Source organism: Aplidium turbinatum, chromosome 2, assembly GCF_918807975.1.
Source record: "Aplidium turbinatum chromosome 2, kaAplTurb1.1, whole genome shotgun sequence".
Lineage (NCBI taxonomy): Eukaryota > Metazoa > Chordata > Ascidiacea > Aplousobranchia > Polyclinidae > Aplidium > Aplidium turbinatum.
Window position 1 is genome coordinate 39,722,430 of NC_137473.1, and position 14,469 is coordinate 39,736,898.

Below are 14,469 nucleotides of genomic sequence, written 5' to 3' on the forward strand. Positions count from 1 at the left end.
AGTATAAAACTAAATGCCAAACAACTTGCGTTTCGCATTTGCGGTTTAAAAACATTTTCTTTGATCGTTATTCAGGACTTTGTTTAAAGATCACATGGATACAAATCTAACTTTAAAAGTTTTTGTCAACAACTTATTTTGTGAAAATTGAAAAAGAATGATTGTCAGTTGCTTGGAACAAGGTTGAAAGTTTAAAACTTTAATCAACCAACCGCAAGCAAACATTTTCGGTATTGAATGTTACGCAATAATTAGTTTGAAGTGAAGTAATTTTCAATGTTCTATGGAAAGTCTTCAAGCAAACGTTTGATATGATTCAGAATGATTAAAGTTCCCTGGTTGTTCAACAAATGCATATGCAAAAAAAAATCAAAAAAAGGTTTTAATGATGTAAAAACGGAGCCTACTTAAAGACGTGTGTTCTCTCTTCAAGTAGAACTTCTGAAAACGTGACAGTGACGCTCGGGTGAAAAGATAACTAAGAGAACAGCACTATGTCTTCTTTGCATTTATTATTTTTTCTTTTGCTGGCCAAAGCTGCCGCATCGTTGCCTCCTCCTGACAGATGCATGGAACCAGGCTATAGCTTGAAAGTGTGCAGGGCAATTAAAAGTTACTTCAACCGACGTCGACCTTGTGACAACACAGAGAACGAAAAGTTGAAAGCGCAAATTAAACTTCTTCGAGGTAAACTCAATCCACGCATGCTCGGCTGATAAAGTTGCAGGTTTTAGCTGAAAGTAAAACTGTTGTGGTTTGTAGACGAGGTGCCACTGCAAATAACTGTTCTTGAAGTGCACGTTTCAACTGCATTTGCCAAGTCTAAAACCAAATTGGCTTGATCGTTGTGTTTCTATGTCTATTTTATCCGGCTTCTATTTCTAGTGTGGTGATTAGTGTTACTGGTTTACAGTTGTTTCATTTATACTTCTGTAAATCTCAGAGAAGTGAACGAGAAATGAGCTTGAAGTTGCGTCTTGTCAAAAATGCACCAGCGCCGTTTTACTCTGAATATTTGCGTTGATGTTTTTGACTGTCAAGGCTTTGATTTAAGATCAAAATTCTACGCAAGCCAGTTTCCAAAGTTTTTTTTTTAAACAATAAAATACGTATCAATGTTGAAAGGGGTGAAAGAACAAGTAAAAATTCCGCTAGTAGGCTACTTGCACAAAATCTCACAAAACCACTCGTATAAAATAATTTTCAAAATTTGCCTCAATCAAAAAATAATTGTTACATGAACTAAAGATAGTTTTCGATTAATATTGAGTGGTTATTTAAAAAAAAATTATGACAATTCAAAAAAAAGTTCAACAACTTTGAAAGCGTAGTTGTAACAATATATAACTTATTGCCAATTGAATTTTGGTTCCAAGATGTTTAAATATCTTGATATTTCATTAATCCTTTTTGTTATTGTTTATAGTTGCATTGAACGACGCACTGACCAGACGAAGTTCCAACAGCGGTAAGTTTGTATATTTTCGATAATTCTTGTGATTTGAATAATTAAAGTTCGAAATAAGAATGTTGAACCAATGGTTATCAAATGTCGCAAAAGAATTTGCATTCAGTTTTATGTTTTAGAATTAGATAAAAACTAAATAATGAAAATAAAAACATAAAATCAGCTTATTGTCTTTGAAGCATTTGCTGAACCATATTTGCAGTGTCTGTATTTAGGATTTTGTCCTCATTTTGGCTAATCTGATTTTCGAAAAATGATTATTCTCTTCTTCTCTGATTGTCTTTTTATCCTGATTAATTGATTGTTATCAATTAGACTATCGTGCCAATTTTGTTCATTGATATTCAAAACCTGACTTAATTCTAAAAGTTATTATATTTCAACAATAAAAAAAAAAATGTTGCCTTGTAAATGATTTAAAAATGTTACAAAATTTTACAAATTTTTCAAGGCCACTGTGACTTAGAACACAAGGAAAAGCTCCCGTGTTGCGATGATACCACAATATCTTTTCATTCTCTTCAACTTTTGCGTCGTCAATCACTTTATATTATGGAAATTTAAGTTTTTAAAACTTTGTTTTATTGCGTTACAAAAATATGTCCCGGGTGGGGCGGTAAGCTCACCTATTGCGAAGACTTCGGTCAGTATCTTTTTGGAAGACCACGCACTGTCAGCACTTCATACAGCATCGTTTAGCCTAAATAAGGCATGATGCCCTTAGAGAAGAAGGTTTGTCAGAGTCAAGTTAGTGAAAAGATTATATAATCCCTGTTTTAGATAACTTTTCTGTGATTTAGCCACGATTTGTACATGGAAGCTGCGTGTGCGTCTTAAAAATTAAATAACTTGTTAATGAGCACCAGTGATTAAAGTTTTGTGTAGCTTTCTTGTGAAGGTACAATTGCCGTCTTTATTATAACAACATTGCTTATAGGCACAAGCGTGGACATTGCTATAATAGCATCTGGGCTGGAAGCCAAATGCTAGGTTTCATTTTGCACGGGAAACAGAATTGCCATACTGGCGGTTTTAACGCCAAGTTCTAGAAATTTGATCGTTTTTTATGCGCTTAGCAGGTTACTTTGAATTTTGCTTTTTGATATATATTTTTTGGCGTTTTCTTATTTTTTTTCAGCAATGTAAATAGTTTAAAAAACTCTGCTTTATCAATGCACAGTAGTCCATTTAAAAACATTAGGTTTGAAAAGGCAACTTTTCCTGAATCTTGATGCTTTTCATAATATTGCATTCTAGACAGCTTTTGTCAACAGCATGGTTAAGCCTAAAGTGTTATAAGCCTAAAGTGTTGCGACCGTACCATATTTTAGTCTGAAAATGTATTAAAAAAGAGGTCAAGTTTACAAAACTTGGTGTTGAAACCGCCAATATGGCAACCCTGTTTTCTGCGTAAGATGAAGCTTAGCGTTTGGCTTCCAGTCCAGATGCTATTATAGCGACGTCAACGGCGCAACAATCTTCAGTGGTTTTAAAATGCAAAACTTTTTTCAATTATCAAAAACAACATGACTCAAGGTTTTCAAAATCCGTAGATACTGAAGCAAATTGCAAAAAGCACACACATGTTGGGATCTTGACCAATACGATGCACACTTTATAATAGATGCTCAATTTGGAACTTTGATACGCTTGATTCAATTATCTTAACCCTATCTGTAGCGACACGGGGTTTTATGAGGACCCCCCACTCTACTAGTGAAATATTTCACAGAAGGAAATACAATAGCAATGTGAAATTTCTTGACTTTTAGTTTTTGTTCTTTGCGAATTTTCTAAACCTAAACTGGTCATTTTTCTACCTTCCTGTCCTTTAAAATAAGCATTTCGTCTCAGGTGGCTAGACATTTTCGTGCAATGTCAAATATATATAATTTAATGTAAATGCAATATAAATGTTAGTGTAATTACTTTAAAATTTAAAAACGCCCAAACATGTCTTATATTTATGAGCAAATGTAATTTTTGTTTAGTTTAACATTACTTTATGTTATAATTAAAAATTTCAATTTTGAAGCTATTTTTGGGAAAGTAGAATAAACACCGACTTTCTCACGTCTTTTCATCTCAAAAACTTTCTTTCAATAAATTTGTTGGGTAAAAATTTTATTTCTATACGCACAATACACATGGCTATTATCAGGGGCGCCGGAAGCGAAGGGGCAGGGGGGGCGGATGCCCCCCTGCCCTCAATTTTTCTGCAGATGGAGGGGCAGGGGGGGCAATGGTGCCCTTTTAAGGTCATGTAAGCTACTGCACATTTTGCAATATAACAATTTCTGCTATTCGCTTTTAGCCTAATCATAATCTTTCATTTTTGCCTCCAAATAATATTTATGGCACAAAATTTTGCAACACAGTAGGCTAGGCTCCAGCCCTTAAAACTCGTTTTTTTTCGGCAGCCATCGTGGCCTACCGGGAGCTCCATCTGGGAGGCCAAATCTGCGTGCTTGGAGGTCAAAATACAAAATAAAAATAACGATAGCACAAGTAAATAGAATTAAACTTGCAACAATGCTAAAATGATCACTTAGCGTTGTTGAAGTCTGGGCCTGGGCGACGTCCTACAATAGAATCGTTGCACCACGCAATAACTGCTTTATCGGGATTGTAATCCAATTCTGCGGGACCACCTAACGACACTCGCACGAGTGTCTCCAATGTGGCTGATTTTAAAGAAGTTCGCCACTCCCCTGGAATTCTTTTTAGCAACGAAAAGCAACGTTTGACATGTGTTGACGATGACGGCAAGGTAATAAAATAAGTATTTCAATGATGTGAAGGACATTAAAAGAAGCATAATTTTTGCAAAATATGATCAAAAAATGTTTTCCCCTCGGATGTCAACTAATCTAGTTCTCCTTTTTAACAAGGATTCAATGTCCGGCAACATCGAATCGACATAAAAACGACAATATTGCCAGCCGATGTAAATTAGCACTTCGGCTTAAGACTTTGTTAAAATAAACATCGGGAATTACAAACAAGACTTACAGCGCTGGTGATCGCAGACGGATATATTCCATCAATAACAAATATTCTCGCACAATACAACAGTGGCGATTATGACGCGCTGACCTAATTTTGCGTCACTCTTTGATACTACATATTTTCGACAGTTAATCCACGATTATTCTATTGCGAAATTAAATAATTGGCTAGAAGAGACCGGCCGATTGAGGAGGTAGAACCGGCGGTCATTCAAGCTACTTCGCGGCCATGGCCATAGGCTGCTTTAAGGCTTGACAGTAGGTTACATCCTTATAACATAGCATGATGCCCTTCTTTGTATACCGGACACTTGTAGGCTATCATTACTCAATACATAGTGAGCTGATAGATTTGCGTTATCGCTATATCTTATCTTAAACTTGAAAAAAAATAGCCTTTTAGTAAACAAAAGTGCCCTTTTTTCGTAATCTTGCCCCCCAGTCACAAATCGTTCCGGCGCCCCTGGCTATTATCTTGTGAAATATTTTGGCTCTGTGATTTTCATAGCTCCCGTTATTAGCGATTAATTAGCAGGGGGCTAAGCTAGCCCGTGACGTGCTTTCCGAGTACGAAAACAGCTCGTATTAAGATAGGGTTAAAGCGACGCACGCTTAAAAGTTGAGGGGTTTGGGCTCATTTATCTACTTTAGTGATCCCCGTGTACAAGAATTGCTATCCTTGTTGCGAATGGACACAATGAAAAGCTCAAGCGAAGGAAAATAATGAAAAATAAACCTTTGCTAGTTAAAACCACTCTTCACATAGCCTATATATATGTGTGTTTTGAATGACACTGTTGTTATACGGGGTGATCAAACCAAGTGTAGACAAATATTTACTGAAATAACAGTACATCAAAACAGGAAAACATTTACACATATAAAGAAAAATACAAAGAAAAGTATAAATGAACAAAATGTAATCTTCTTTTTAAATATACCCTCTCTTTGTCTTCACCAAACGCCTTAGTCTGTTGTGCACTTGACTGCGTGAGGCACGTATGATGGTGACTGATGATATTTTTTCCCAAGTGCGAAATTTTTGCATCAGAGCTGTAACGCTTGAATGATTTGAAGAACAAGCTTCACTCCACTCTTCGAGATACTTCACATTGCGAAGTCCATTGGGTTTAAATCAGGAAAGGATGGAGGCCATAATACCTTTGGCCAAAACCTGCCATCTTATCCTTACACTAGTCCTGGACAAGATTCGCTGGGTGGGACGTAGGCCATCTTGTTCGAGTTAGGCTATTCCGTCTTCTCCAAATGTTGCATTGATCCAAGGAATCAATTTCTCGTTCAACATTTTCAAATAAACATGTTGATTAACTTTTACTCCCTCTTCAATGAAGAAAAGGGGAGTTTTTTCACCAGGTGAAGTTACCCCGCCCCAAACCATCACAGAGGCTATAGTTTCTGTGTCAAGAACATCAGCCTTTTATTCAGTGGAATATCTTCTTTATTCTTTGCATAAATACGATCATTCTGATGAAAAACTTTTTGGACAGTAAATAACTTTTTGTTTGTCCAAAGAACTGGTGGCTACGTGCCTCATGCAGTCAAATACACAACAGACTAAAGAGTTTGGTGAAGGCAAAGGGAGGATATATTGAAAAATAAAAGTACATTTTGTTTATTTATACTTTTGTTTGTAATTTGATTTATAGGCCTATGTGTAAATTTTTTCCTCTTTGGATGTAAAATTATTTTAATAAATATTTGTCTGCACTTGGTTTAATCACCCTGTTTTCATGATCAATAATAATTTTAAAAAAGTTTTGACTTTAAACAGCTATGTACCTTATTTATGGTTTCGTAAATATAAGCATAGATTTATTTATATCATTGAACAGGATTAGCAAATAAAGTGGCAATTTTTTGTTTGATGTTGAAAAATTTATCGATAAGAAAACGTGGTAAAAAAAGTAAAATAAAGAAAAAGAAAAGTTAAAAATTAAACAAAATAAAATTGTTAAACAAAAATAAAAATTGAATGCTAATAAATTACTGAAGCAAAAAATTGCTTGCAACAGATTTAAAAATCTTCTCAATAATAACAAAAATAGCAATAACAGTAGATAAATATATAAAAGTAATAATTGAACCAACACGCCAAAGATCCACCGGCAGAATTGCGTCTCTTAAAATCCGAAGCAGTTTGAAACTTTTCAAACAATCGTGCTGCAAAAAGATCTATACATTACAAACATTTAATGAGATAATAACTCAAGTTAAGTTGCATGCAAAAGTAATTGTTTTTACGTGATTTATCAATAAGATTTAAGTTGGACAATATCGCTCGTCAAAAAAGTATCATCTGCAACATATAAGGCACTCAACCGCGTTTATCATTTCTTTTCTTTCTTTTTTTTCTTTCAAAAGGACCTTCCACTATTTTCACTACCGATTCTTCTGCATTAACATTTGATAAACTTTAATTTTTTAATTAACTTAGCAATTTTACAATTTTGTTTACTTATTTGTCCTGATATAAAATATTATTTCGTCCTTGCGAAACCAATAAGATCTTGCTTGATGAGACACGTCATAATGTTAGCGACGTCATATGTACTTTTTCAAAATTACACACGACGGTTTTCAAAGTAGCAAGACTGCTGTTAGTCGATAATAAAAGGTTTAAGTATATTAGTGGGTTATTTCCGTTGGTTAATCTGTAGCTATTCTTGTTGTTTATTACCAAATAAAACGTTTGTGTTTTGTAGAAAGTTTTTTGTCCTTTCACGTTGGAAGGTAATTCTTGACAAAAACGGCCATTTTTTATGTAATATAATCTGATCGTTTTTACGTGGTTGTCTCACAGAATTATATTGCAAATGTGCAACTTTAGACCGTAAATAGTTTAATGAATTAATAAGCAGTGAATAGTAATTTGCCCCTTTGTGTATATTCAATGGCACGTATAATTGAAAACTCGGTAGAAACACGTTTACACCTCATGGATAGTATCATGCTGTGTAAGCAGTGTAACCAACCGACTTAAAGGCACGGCTGGTACCCACATCTCTGTTTCGGGCAGGATTATTTTATAGTGGATCATGCAAAACAATTTGGCATGGCTTATATTTCATGTCGTGCAAAGCAGTGAAAATCGTTGTTACAATGTGGCAACATCGCAAATGAAATGTAAAATTGCAAAAAAATGCAATTGTCAAAACAATCTAAGCTGCTAAAGAACAAAAATAAACTAACCAAGGGACTACTTATCTCAAAACCAAAATTTATCTGTTTAGAAACAGAAGAATTAAAGCCCTCATGTTACTTATAGTGCAGGGGTGGGCAAAGTATTTACGATGCGGCCAATTTTTTTTTTAATTTGGCAAACGTGCGGGATAAACGCAAAAACACAAATTTTATAACTTTGAAAACAAAAAGTGACACAATAATCAAACAAACAATATTAAGTACAGTTGAAATTTAATATTATTTTCCATGTAAACACTAAACAGTGCAGTTGAACAGCTTCCTTTACAATTTCATCTAAGTTAGGCTCTATTGTGGTTATGGCAATTCCCAGAACAGCGCTGTGATGTCGATCAGTTAACTGAGATGTGTGGCAAGCTTCATTAAAGTTCATTCAGAATTTCGGAGACACAGTTGTACGAAAAAGGGTTAACCACATTTTAAACAATTTTTTATGCAAGAGAATGAAAATGGCATTAGGTCAGTTGCATACTGTATAGTTGCGTTGGAATTAGAATTTAAGTTATAAATTTGATAATTTATTTTACTTTAATGCAGAAACAAAACTAAGTGAGGCCTATTATTATAAAGCAACTACAATTCTCGTTAATATTCATGCCATTTTTAATAAAGCGATTTGATTGCAGAATCTAAACAGAAAATATTATTAAATTTTTATAAAACCTTTTGTTGTAAGATTAATTGAAGGGAAAACGTTTTTTTACTTCAAACCATGTAAATGTAGGTTTTTCAGTGCGGCAAATCAAATTGATCATCGGTAGAAAAGCTGCTACTATTTAGTCTCAACTTTGCGAGTACGCACATCTCCAAAGTTCATGTTCAAGTATCCTTGCACAATAGGTTTTCTTCTAGTAGTTTGAACACGTACGAAACCCTCTGTAATGATGGTTTAATGTAAACTTTTGATGGAAATAGCAATGCAGGTCGAGGTTAGGTAGCGTATGTAAATATATTCATCACCACAATTGTCTGCGATGTATGATTACGTTAACAACGAATGGCATCAAACATATATTCGATGTCACTTTTTTGGTTAAAACTCTTTTAGTTTTGATTTTACAGCAGTTGAAAATAGCTTGTATTGGTCCGAGCAGCAAAGTGAATGATAAAAACGTACACCAGCCACTACAATGCACCACACCTATAGTTGCGGTTTTTCGTTAGGATTTTTCTTTGGTACATCAAAGATGGCTTTTTGGCCATGTATCGCAAATATAGATACGTCTTCATAACATCACTTTGAAGAAACGATGCTTTAAAATTATGTAAAAAATATTATTATTGACATTTTCTAACTAAATACAAAGTAAGACCACTAAATCAGTGCCAGTGCGGTTATTTGTATTCTGAAAGTGTAAACAGTCTACAGCTCACATGCTGTATATAAAAGATAATTAAATTCAAGCCAAATTGTTTAAAAATATTTGTGATAGGCTGCTGAAAGATTTAACCATTAAAAATAAGAATAACATAATAACAAGGCATATAATTAAAAATTAGAAAGTATTGAAAGAATTAAAATTGTTATTAGTACAATCGAGGAAAACTCAAACTCAAAACTCGAGGAAAAAATAGTTTTGAAAACTGGCCTTCTGAACTAAAAGATCGTGTGCTCACAAAAAATGCTTTGCTGATCTGCGCTTTGTCTAAATGGCATTTAGCCTTCAGCACTTCCGCTGAACAATATTTGACATTTTAATAAGTCAAAAGTACTTTTATCAATGGAGTCAACTTTGTTTGAGCAAAACCTGAATGTCAGGTAAACTTTTGTAAAGAATATTGTCGTAGTGTTAACTTGAAAAATATCGACACGTAAACGACAGGACACAACATCAAATGCAATAACGTTTTTTGTAAGGTTTAATTAATTATTACAACTCTCTTTAGACTATTAGTGTGGCTAAGCAGGTGCTGGCTAAGCAGCTTCTTTAATTACAGCCTTCTTTACTGACAGAGTGTATTTTATGATGAAGTTCTTTCCGCTGCCAAGATAGCTATTATCTACGTTGCTAAGCTTCTTCAGAAGGCGAGGTCCAATCATTCTCCAACAAGAAATCTCTAAATTGAGCCGACTGAGTCAGCGATTAAAATTCTTGCATTTCAACTTTCTACAAGTTAACGCTTTCAATTAAGTCAGGCTTAGCGGAGAAAAGGCGTAATCACCGAGTGTATTGATGATGTATGAATAAATCAAGGTGGAAAATAACTTTCATGCGAAATGTTTTTCAGCCATCGAGTATTACTGTACCATTGAACACTGCATTGCATTTCATGTTTTTTTGTATCATTGTTTTTCGTTCTAGCTTCAATAGCTACATTCCAACTGCTTTATTCTACAAATTTAAATCAAGTGAAATTGTATGTATGGAAATTACGCTGAGCTTAAACTATATCGACGATGTAGGCCTATCGTAGTGTTCTTCGGTGATTAAAGTATTTCCTTTACTGTAGTTGGCCGAATTTTAAAGAAATCTTTTGTTGATTTTCAACTAATTTTTTGTGCATTATTTTTTATACTAACTTTTTTACGAAGCTCTATAGTAACTGCGAGAAAAAGAAATTTTAAGAGTTTATATTTTCAGACTGCCCGGGGATGACGTACCAAGGGAATTGTTATTTCCTACTTGATGGAAACGGCTACAGCAGTTTGGTTACTTACGAAAACGCACAAAGGTCTTGCAACGAGAATCAAGGCCGTCTTGTGTGCATAGACAGCAAAGGACTCTATGACCACCTCTATAGGTTTGTTGAAAGAAGCTCCAACGACGTAATAAATGAATCAAGAAATCTGGTTTTAATGTGGACAGGTGCTGCGTATGAGGTAATAATATGTGTTTCTATTGTAAAGCTTACAAAAACAATTATTTTGAATTACGTTTTTAGAAGAAGAAAAAATATTTTGATTTAGAGCAAATAAAACTTGTTAGAATAAGACACGCCGGCGACTGACCTGCGCTACAAACCTTATGCATTTACAAACTTAACACTGGCTTTTACCTCGGAACAGTGACGAAGCCAGAATTTTTTTTTAGAGGAATATAAGAAACTGTTGGAGGGCAAACGTCATCCGACATGAATTATTAGTAGCCTAGTTTTAAAACGTTGTAGCCTAATATGGCATGACAACATCCAGGCATGGACAAAACTCAGTTTAGTGACACTGGGCGAGCTAGTTTAAAATCGTGATTCATGGAGGCAAATGACCGGTGTGCGCAGTCTGCTTCAGGCGGAGATGGCGACTAAATATAATAGTATTGAAATATGATTTTTTTTGGGGGGATAAAGCAAGATAAAATTTGGGTAAGGAGCAATTGCCCCCCAGGCCCCCTGTGGCTACGTCCCTGCCTCTGCGGTCGTATGTTAGCCTAAGGCTGAGCGGCCACGTGAAGACAGCAGAAGCAGCTTATAATAAAGTCTGAATGCATTTTATTTATGTTTTACTTCCTTATCCATACAATTTCTTTGTTTTAGAACGGTCGCATGGTGTTGGATGATAACACTACCAGCGACTTTTCGTCGTGGAGCTCGCACCATCCAATCAATGTTACGGGGCGAAATCGTGTCGGGCTAGCTGTGGCCACGGCCTCTCAGGTCCGGGGGATGTTTAACGCCGCTGCTTCCATGAAAATGTATCCTCTGTGTAAAAAGAACCAACGCGTACCTTCTTGCAAGTAGCAACTACATTTCTAGCATCATGGCCTACAAGGCTTTCCCGCTGAAAAGTGTGATATGTCGCCTTCTTTTCATTCCTACTCTCAAACGATCAACGTAGATAGCTTATTTCTATGTTTCAACATGGTATCATTTAAATAAATTTAAAACTTGACCACTGCTTATAAGCAGGAAAAAAATCAAAGTTTGTGATGGCCTATCGTAGCTTTCAATGCAATCGTTGTTCTATGGCTGCAAAGTCGAATTTTGTTTTACCGATTGTATTGGTGGAATTGGTTTTGACGATCACTTGCCCATTGTGGCATTTACATTTTGTTGTTTTCGCTTTTTTGACTATTGCTGTGTTTTTCTATTTATTTCTTTAGTTGTATTATTTTGTAGTCTAATGTCGTAACGAAAAAGCTAAGCCATAAGTTTTATGAGCAATGTAAGATTGTTACTTGTTTGCAATTTCAATGTTTTTACAACGTCAATTTTAATATAAAATAAATCTTACCGACCAGAACGTGTAAACTAAGTTATTTGGTACTAGGGTATCAAAATGTCGTTTCGAGATAGAAAAATTACTTTAGCCAAATGACACTAACAGGCTCTTTGAGAGGTACTTTTGAGCCCGGTACCAACGAGATATAGGCTGCAGATTTCTCTAGTAGGCTACTAAAATAAAAAATAAAAAAAATTTAAAAAACGAAAAACATCTCAAGGAAGGAAAAAGATAAGTAAAGTTGTCGGGGTTGTATTTTCCATCAAAATGAAGAGTCTCTCTAAGTCTCTACAAATGCTTATAAAACAAAGTTGGATGCAAACGTATTAGGCCTACTACCAAAAAATGTGTGTTGTATTTTTTAAGTGTCTGACCTTCTAAAATCATTTTCGCCCCGTTCCAAACTCACCAACTGGACTTCATTGTTACGCTATACTACTATCAGATATCAAACAAAAGATTTTAGATATGCTTTACTCAATTCTAAGTAGAGTGTAACTACCCAGGTTATAGCTTACTGGAGGAAAGTCACCAGGTAACACGTTAAAAATTGCTTAGGGATGAAATATAGGTCTGTTTTATTAAGGCTATGTTTGGGCGCGAATGCTGACAAGAGCCAACTCAGAGTGAGCGAACAGCGGCAGAGCCAATTTAACACCAGCCCTTTACGATGACGACATTTAAAAAAAAAGCAACGTAGGGATGTAACGCACTTAGAGCATTGATGTAGGTTATGTTGTTTACCGCGACGCCACATTGTATTCAAATCAGTTATGGCAGACAAAAAGTAAGTAAACCAGATAAAAGAAATTTAAAATAACAAACATTATTGTAGATTAAAAAATATAGAATAAAATTTAAAAAAAGGAAAACTTGTGAAGTGAAGAGTAGGCCTCAGTGGCGTATGTTTGGGGGGCCAAATATTTGGTGAAATGATGAGAACGACGAAGTGTTTGATTAAGCCATCGCCACCTGATGTGCAGTGGTGGGAGGGTAGAGCGTGCCGAAGGCACGCGTATTCTGGGGGGGTCCGGGGGCATGCTCCCCCGGAAGATTTTTGCAAATTTACACTCCAATAATGGATTATGGCGCTTTCTGGAAACACTTTTAGGGTAATATTTGTACGAAATTTATTAGCAGATAAACAGCTATTAACTTATTAAAGGTAGCTCTTACACACGAACGGGCAAAAACTGCGTCTAAAATTAGAGAACACCAAAAACTCAGCTACACAAAAACTCAATAACTACACAAAAACCCAACAGAGTAAGCCATTCTGAAATTGCTCCACAAATTAGATAAAAGAAACGTAAATTGCGTAAATTTTGCGCGATTTACGATTTGCAAAATGTACTGGTGTCTTTCTGTGTGTCTAAAACAAGTCCTTGGGGGTGTTAATAGCCAAATGTCTTGAAAAACGTTATAAATTTCTACAAATTTTATTATATTTTCAACAAAGGGCTCAACTTCGGAATCCAAAATTTAAAAATTTGGCGGGGCCATGGCCCCTTTCGCCCCCCCCCCCCTGGCTACGCCTATGATAGGCCCGTCGACGAAGAAGACGCAATCAAACTTAAAACAAATACAAACACCGAATAAGATGATGATTGTGACTGTATTTGGAAATATTTTATAATTATGAAAACTAGACTACTTCAATCTTGTATGACGAAAATTGTCTTCTCTGTCCATCTATTATTCGTCTATCTTTCACGAACAACCGTTTGCCTTATTTAGGCCTAGTTTCCATTAGATAAACTGATGAAGCCATTTTGATGGATAAATTTTTATGATATTAATCCTCAAAGGTTAAATTTATTTTCGCCGAATGTTCCAAACACCCACGTGCAATATATTTATTTGAAGCAGCTTGAGTCAATACAAACGAACAAAAACCGGACTCTATTAAAGGGATATTTAAAGGAAAAACCTGACTTGGCGATTTTCCACGTTCTATGTGTTTAACTTGCTACCATAAAACGATTTTCAATAAAATTTTGCTCCATTGCGGCCTGATCATCATTGCGCGCGTGCTTTTGTCAGAGCTTTCAAAACCAGAATGGGCCTGAGCAGCGAAGCGTGCGACTGTACAGTCTACGTAACAAAAGTTGAGCAATCAGCTGATCACGCAACAGTTGTTACTGCCGGCGATTTAACTGTAGGCTATGTATGTATGTACATCAAAACATCAGATTTCAACGTCAAAACATCAGACAGTGTGCTCAAAACCTCAGATCTGATGTTAAAACATCAGATGTGGTAACGTGGCTTTTGTTATTGCTGTCTTTTGTGACGTATTCTCGAGCTGTGTTTGCACTTTTGGTCATTTTGAAAAAAATGAAAATAAATGAAACATTGGACTTTGGGCCTTGCCAGCGACATTAAAAACAAATTTTTTTCGGTAATTTTTTTTGAAATGTATTCTTGAATGTTCAGTTTACGCATTTTAATGCTTAATTCCCGTTTGAAAATTTCATTTAGTATGCCTTTAAACTAAAACAATAAGTTCTCTTTCAGTGAAACCACACAAAAGCAAAATTGTTAGTTTTCGAAATAAAGCTAAACAAACACTTTTGATTAAAATTTTTTACAAAGTCCAAATAGAAGCTGTTCTT

The 14,469-nt window shown here is 35.3% G+C and overlaps 1 protein-coding gene across 1 annotated transcript; it reads left to right on the forward strand.

Moving 5' to 3' along the window:
• Window positions 1-450: 450 nt before the first annotated feature.
• On the forward strand, window positions 451-11,869 carry LOC145765304 (uncharacterized). Its single transcript, XM_082577106.1, has 4 exons — window positions 451-687; window positions 1,427-1,468; window positions 10,281-10,519; window positions 11,170-11,869. Exons 1-4 carry the CDS (start codon window positions 495-497, stop codon window positions 11,371-11,373), a joined length of 678 nt encoding a protein of 225 aa, XP_082433232.1. The 5' UTR covers window positions 451-494; the 3' UTR covers window positions 11,374-11,869.
• The last annotated feature ends 2,600 nt before the right edge of the window (window positions 11,870-14,469 follow it).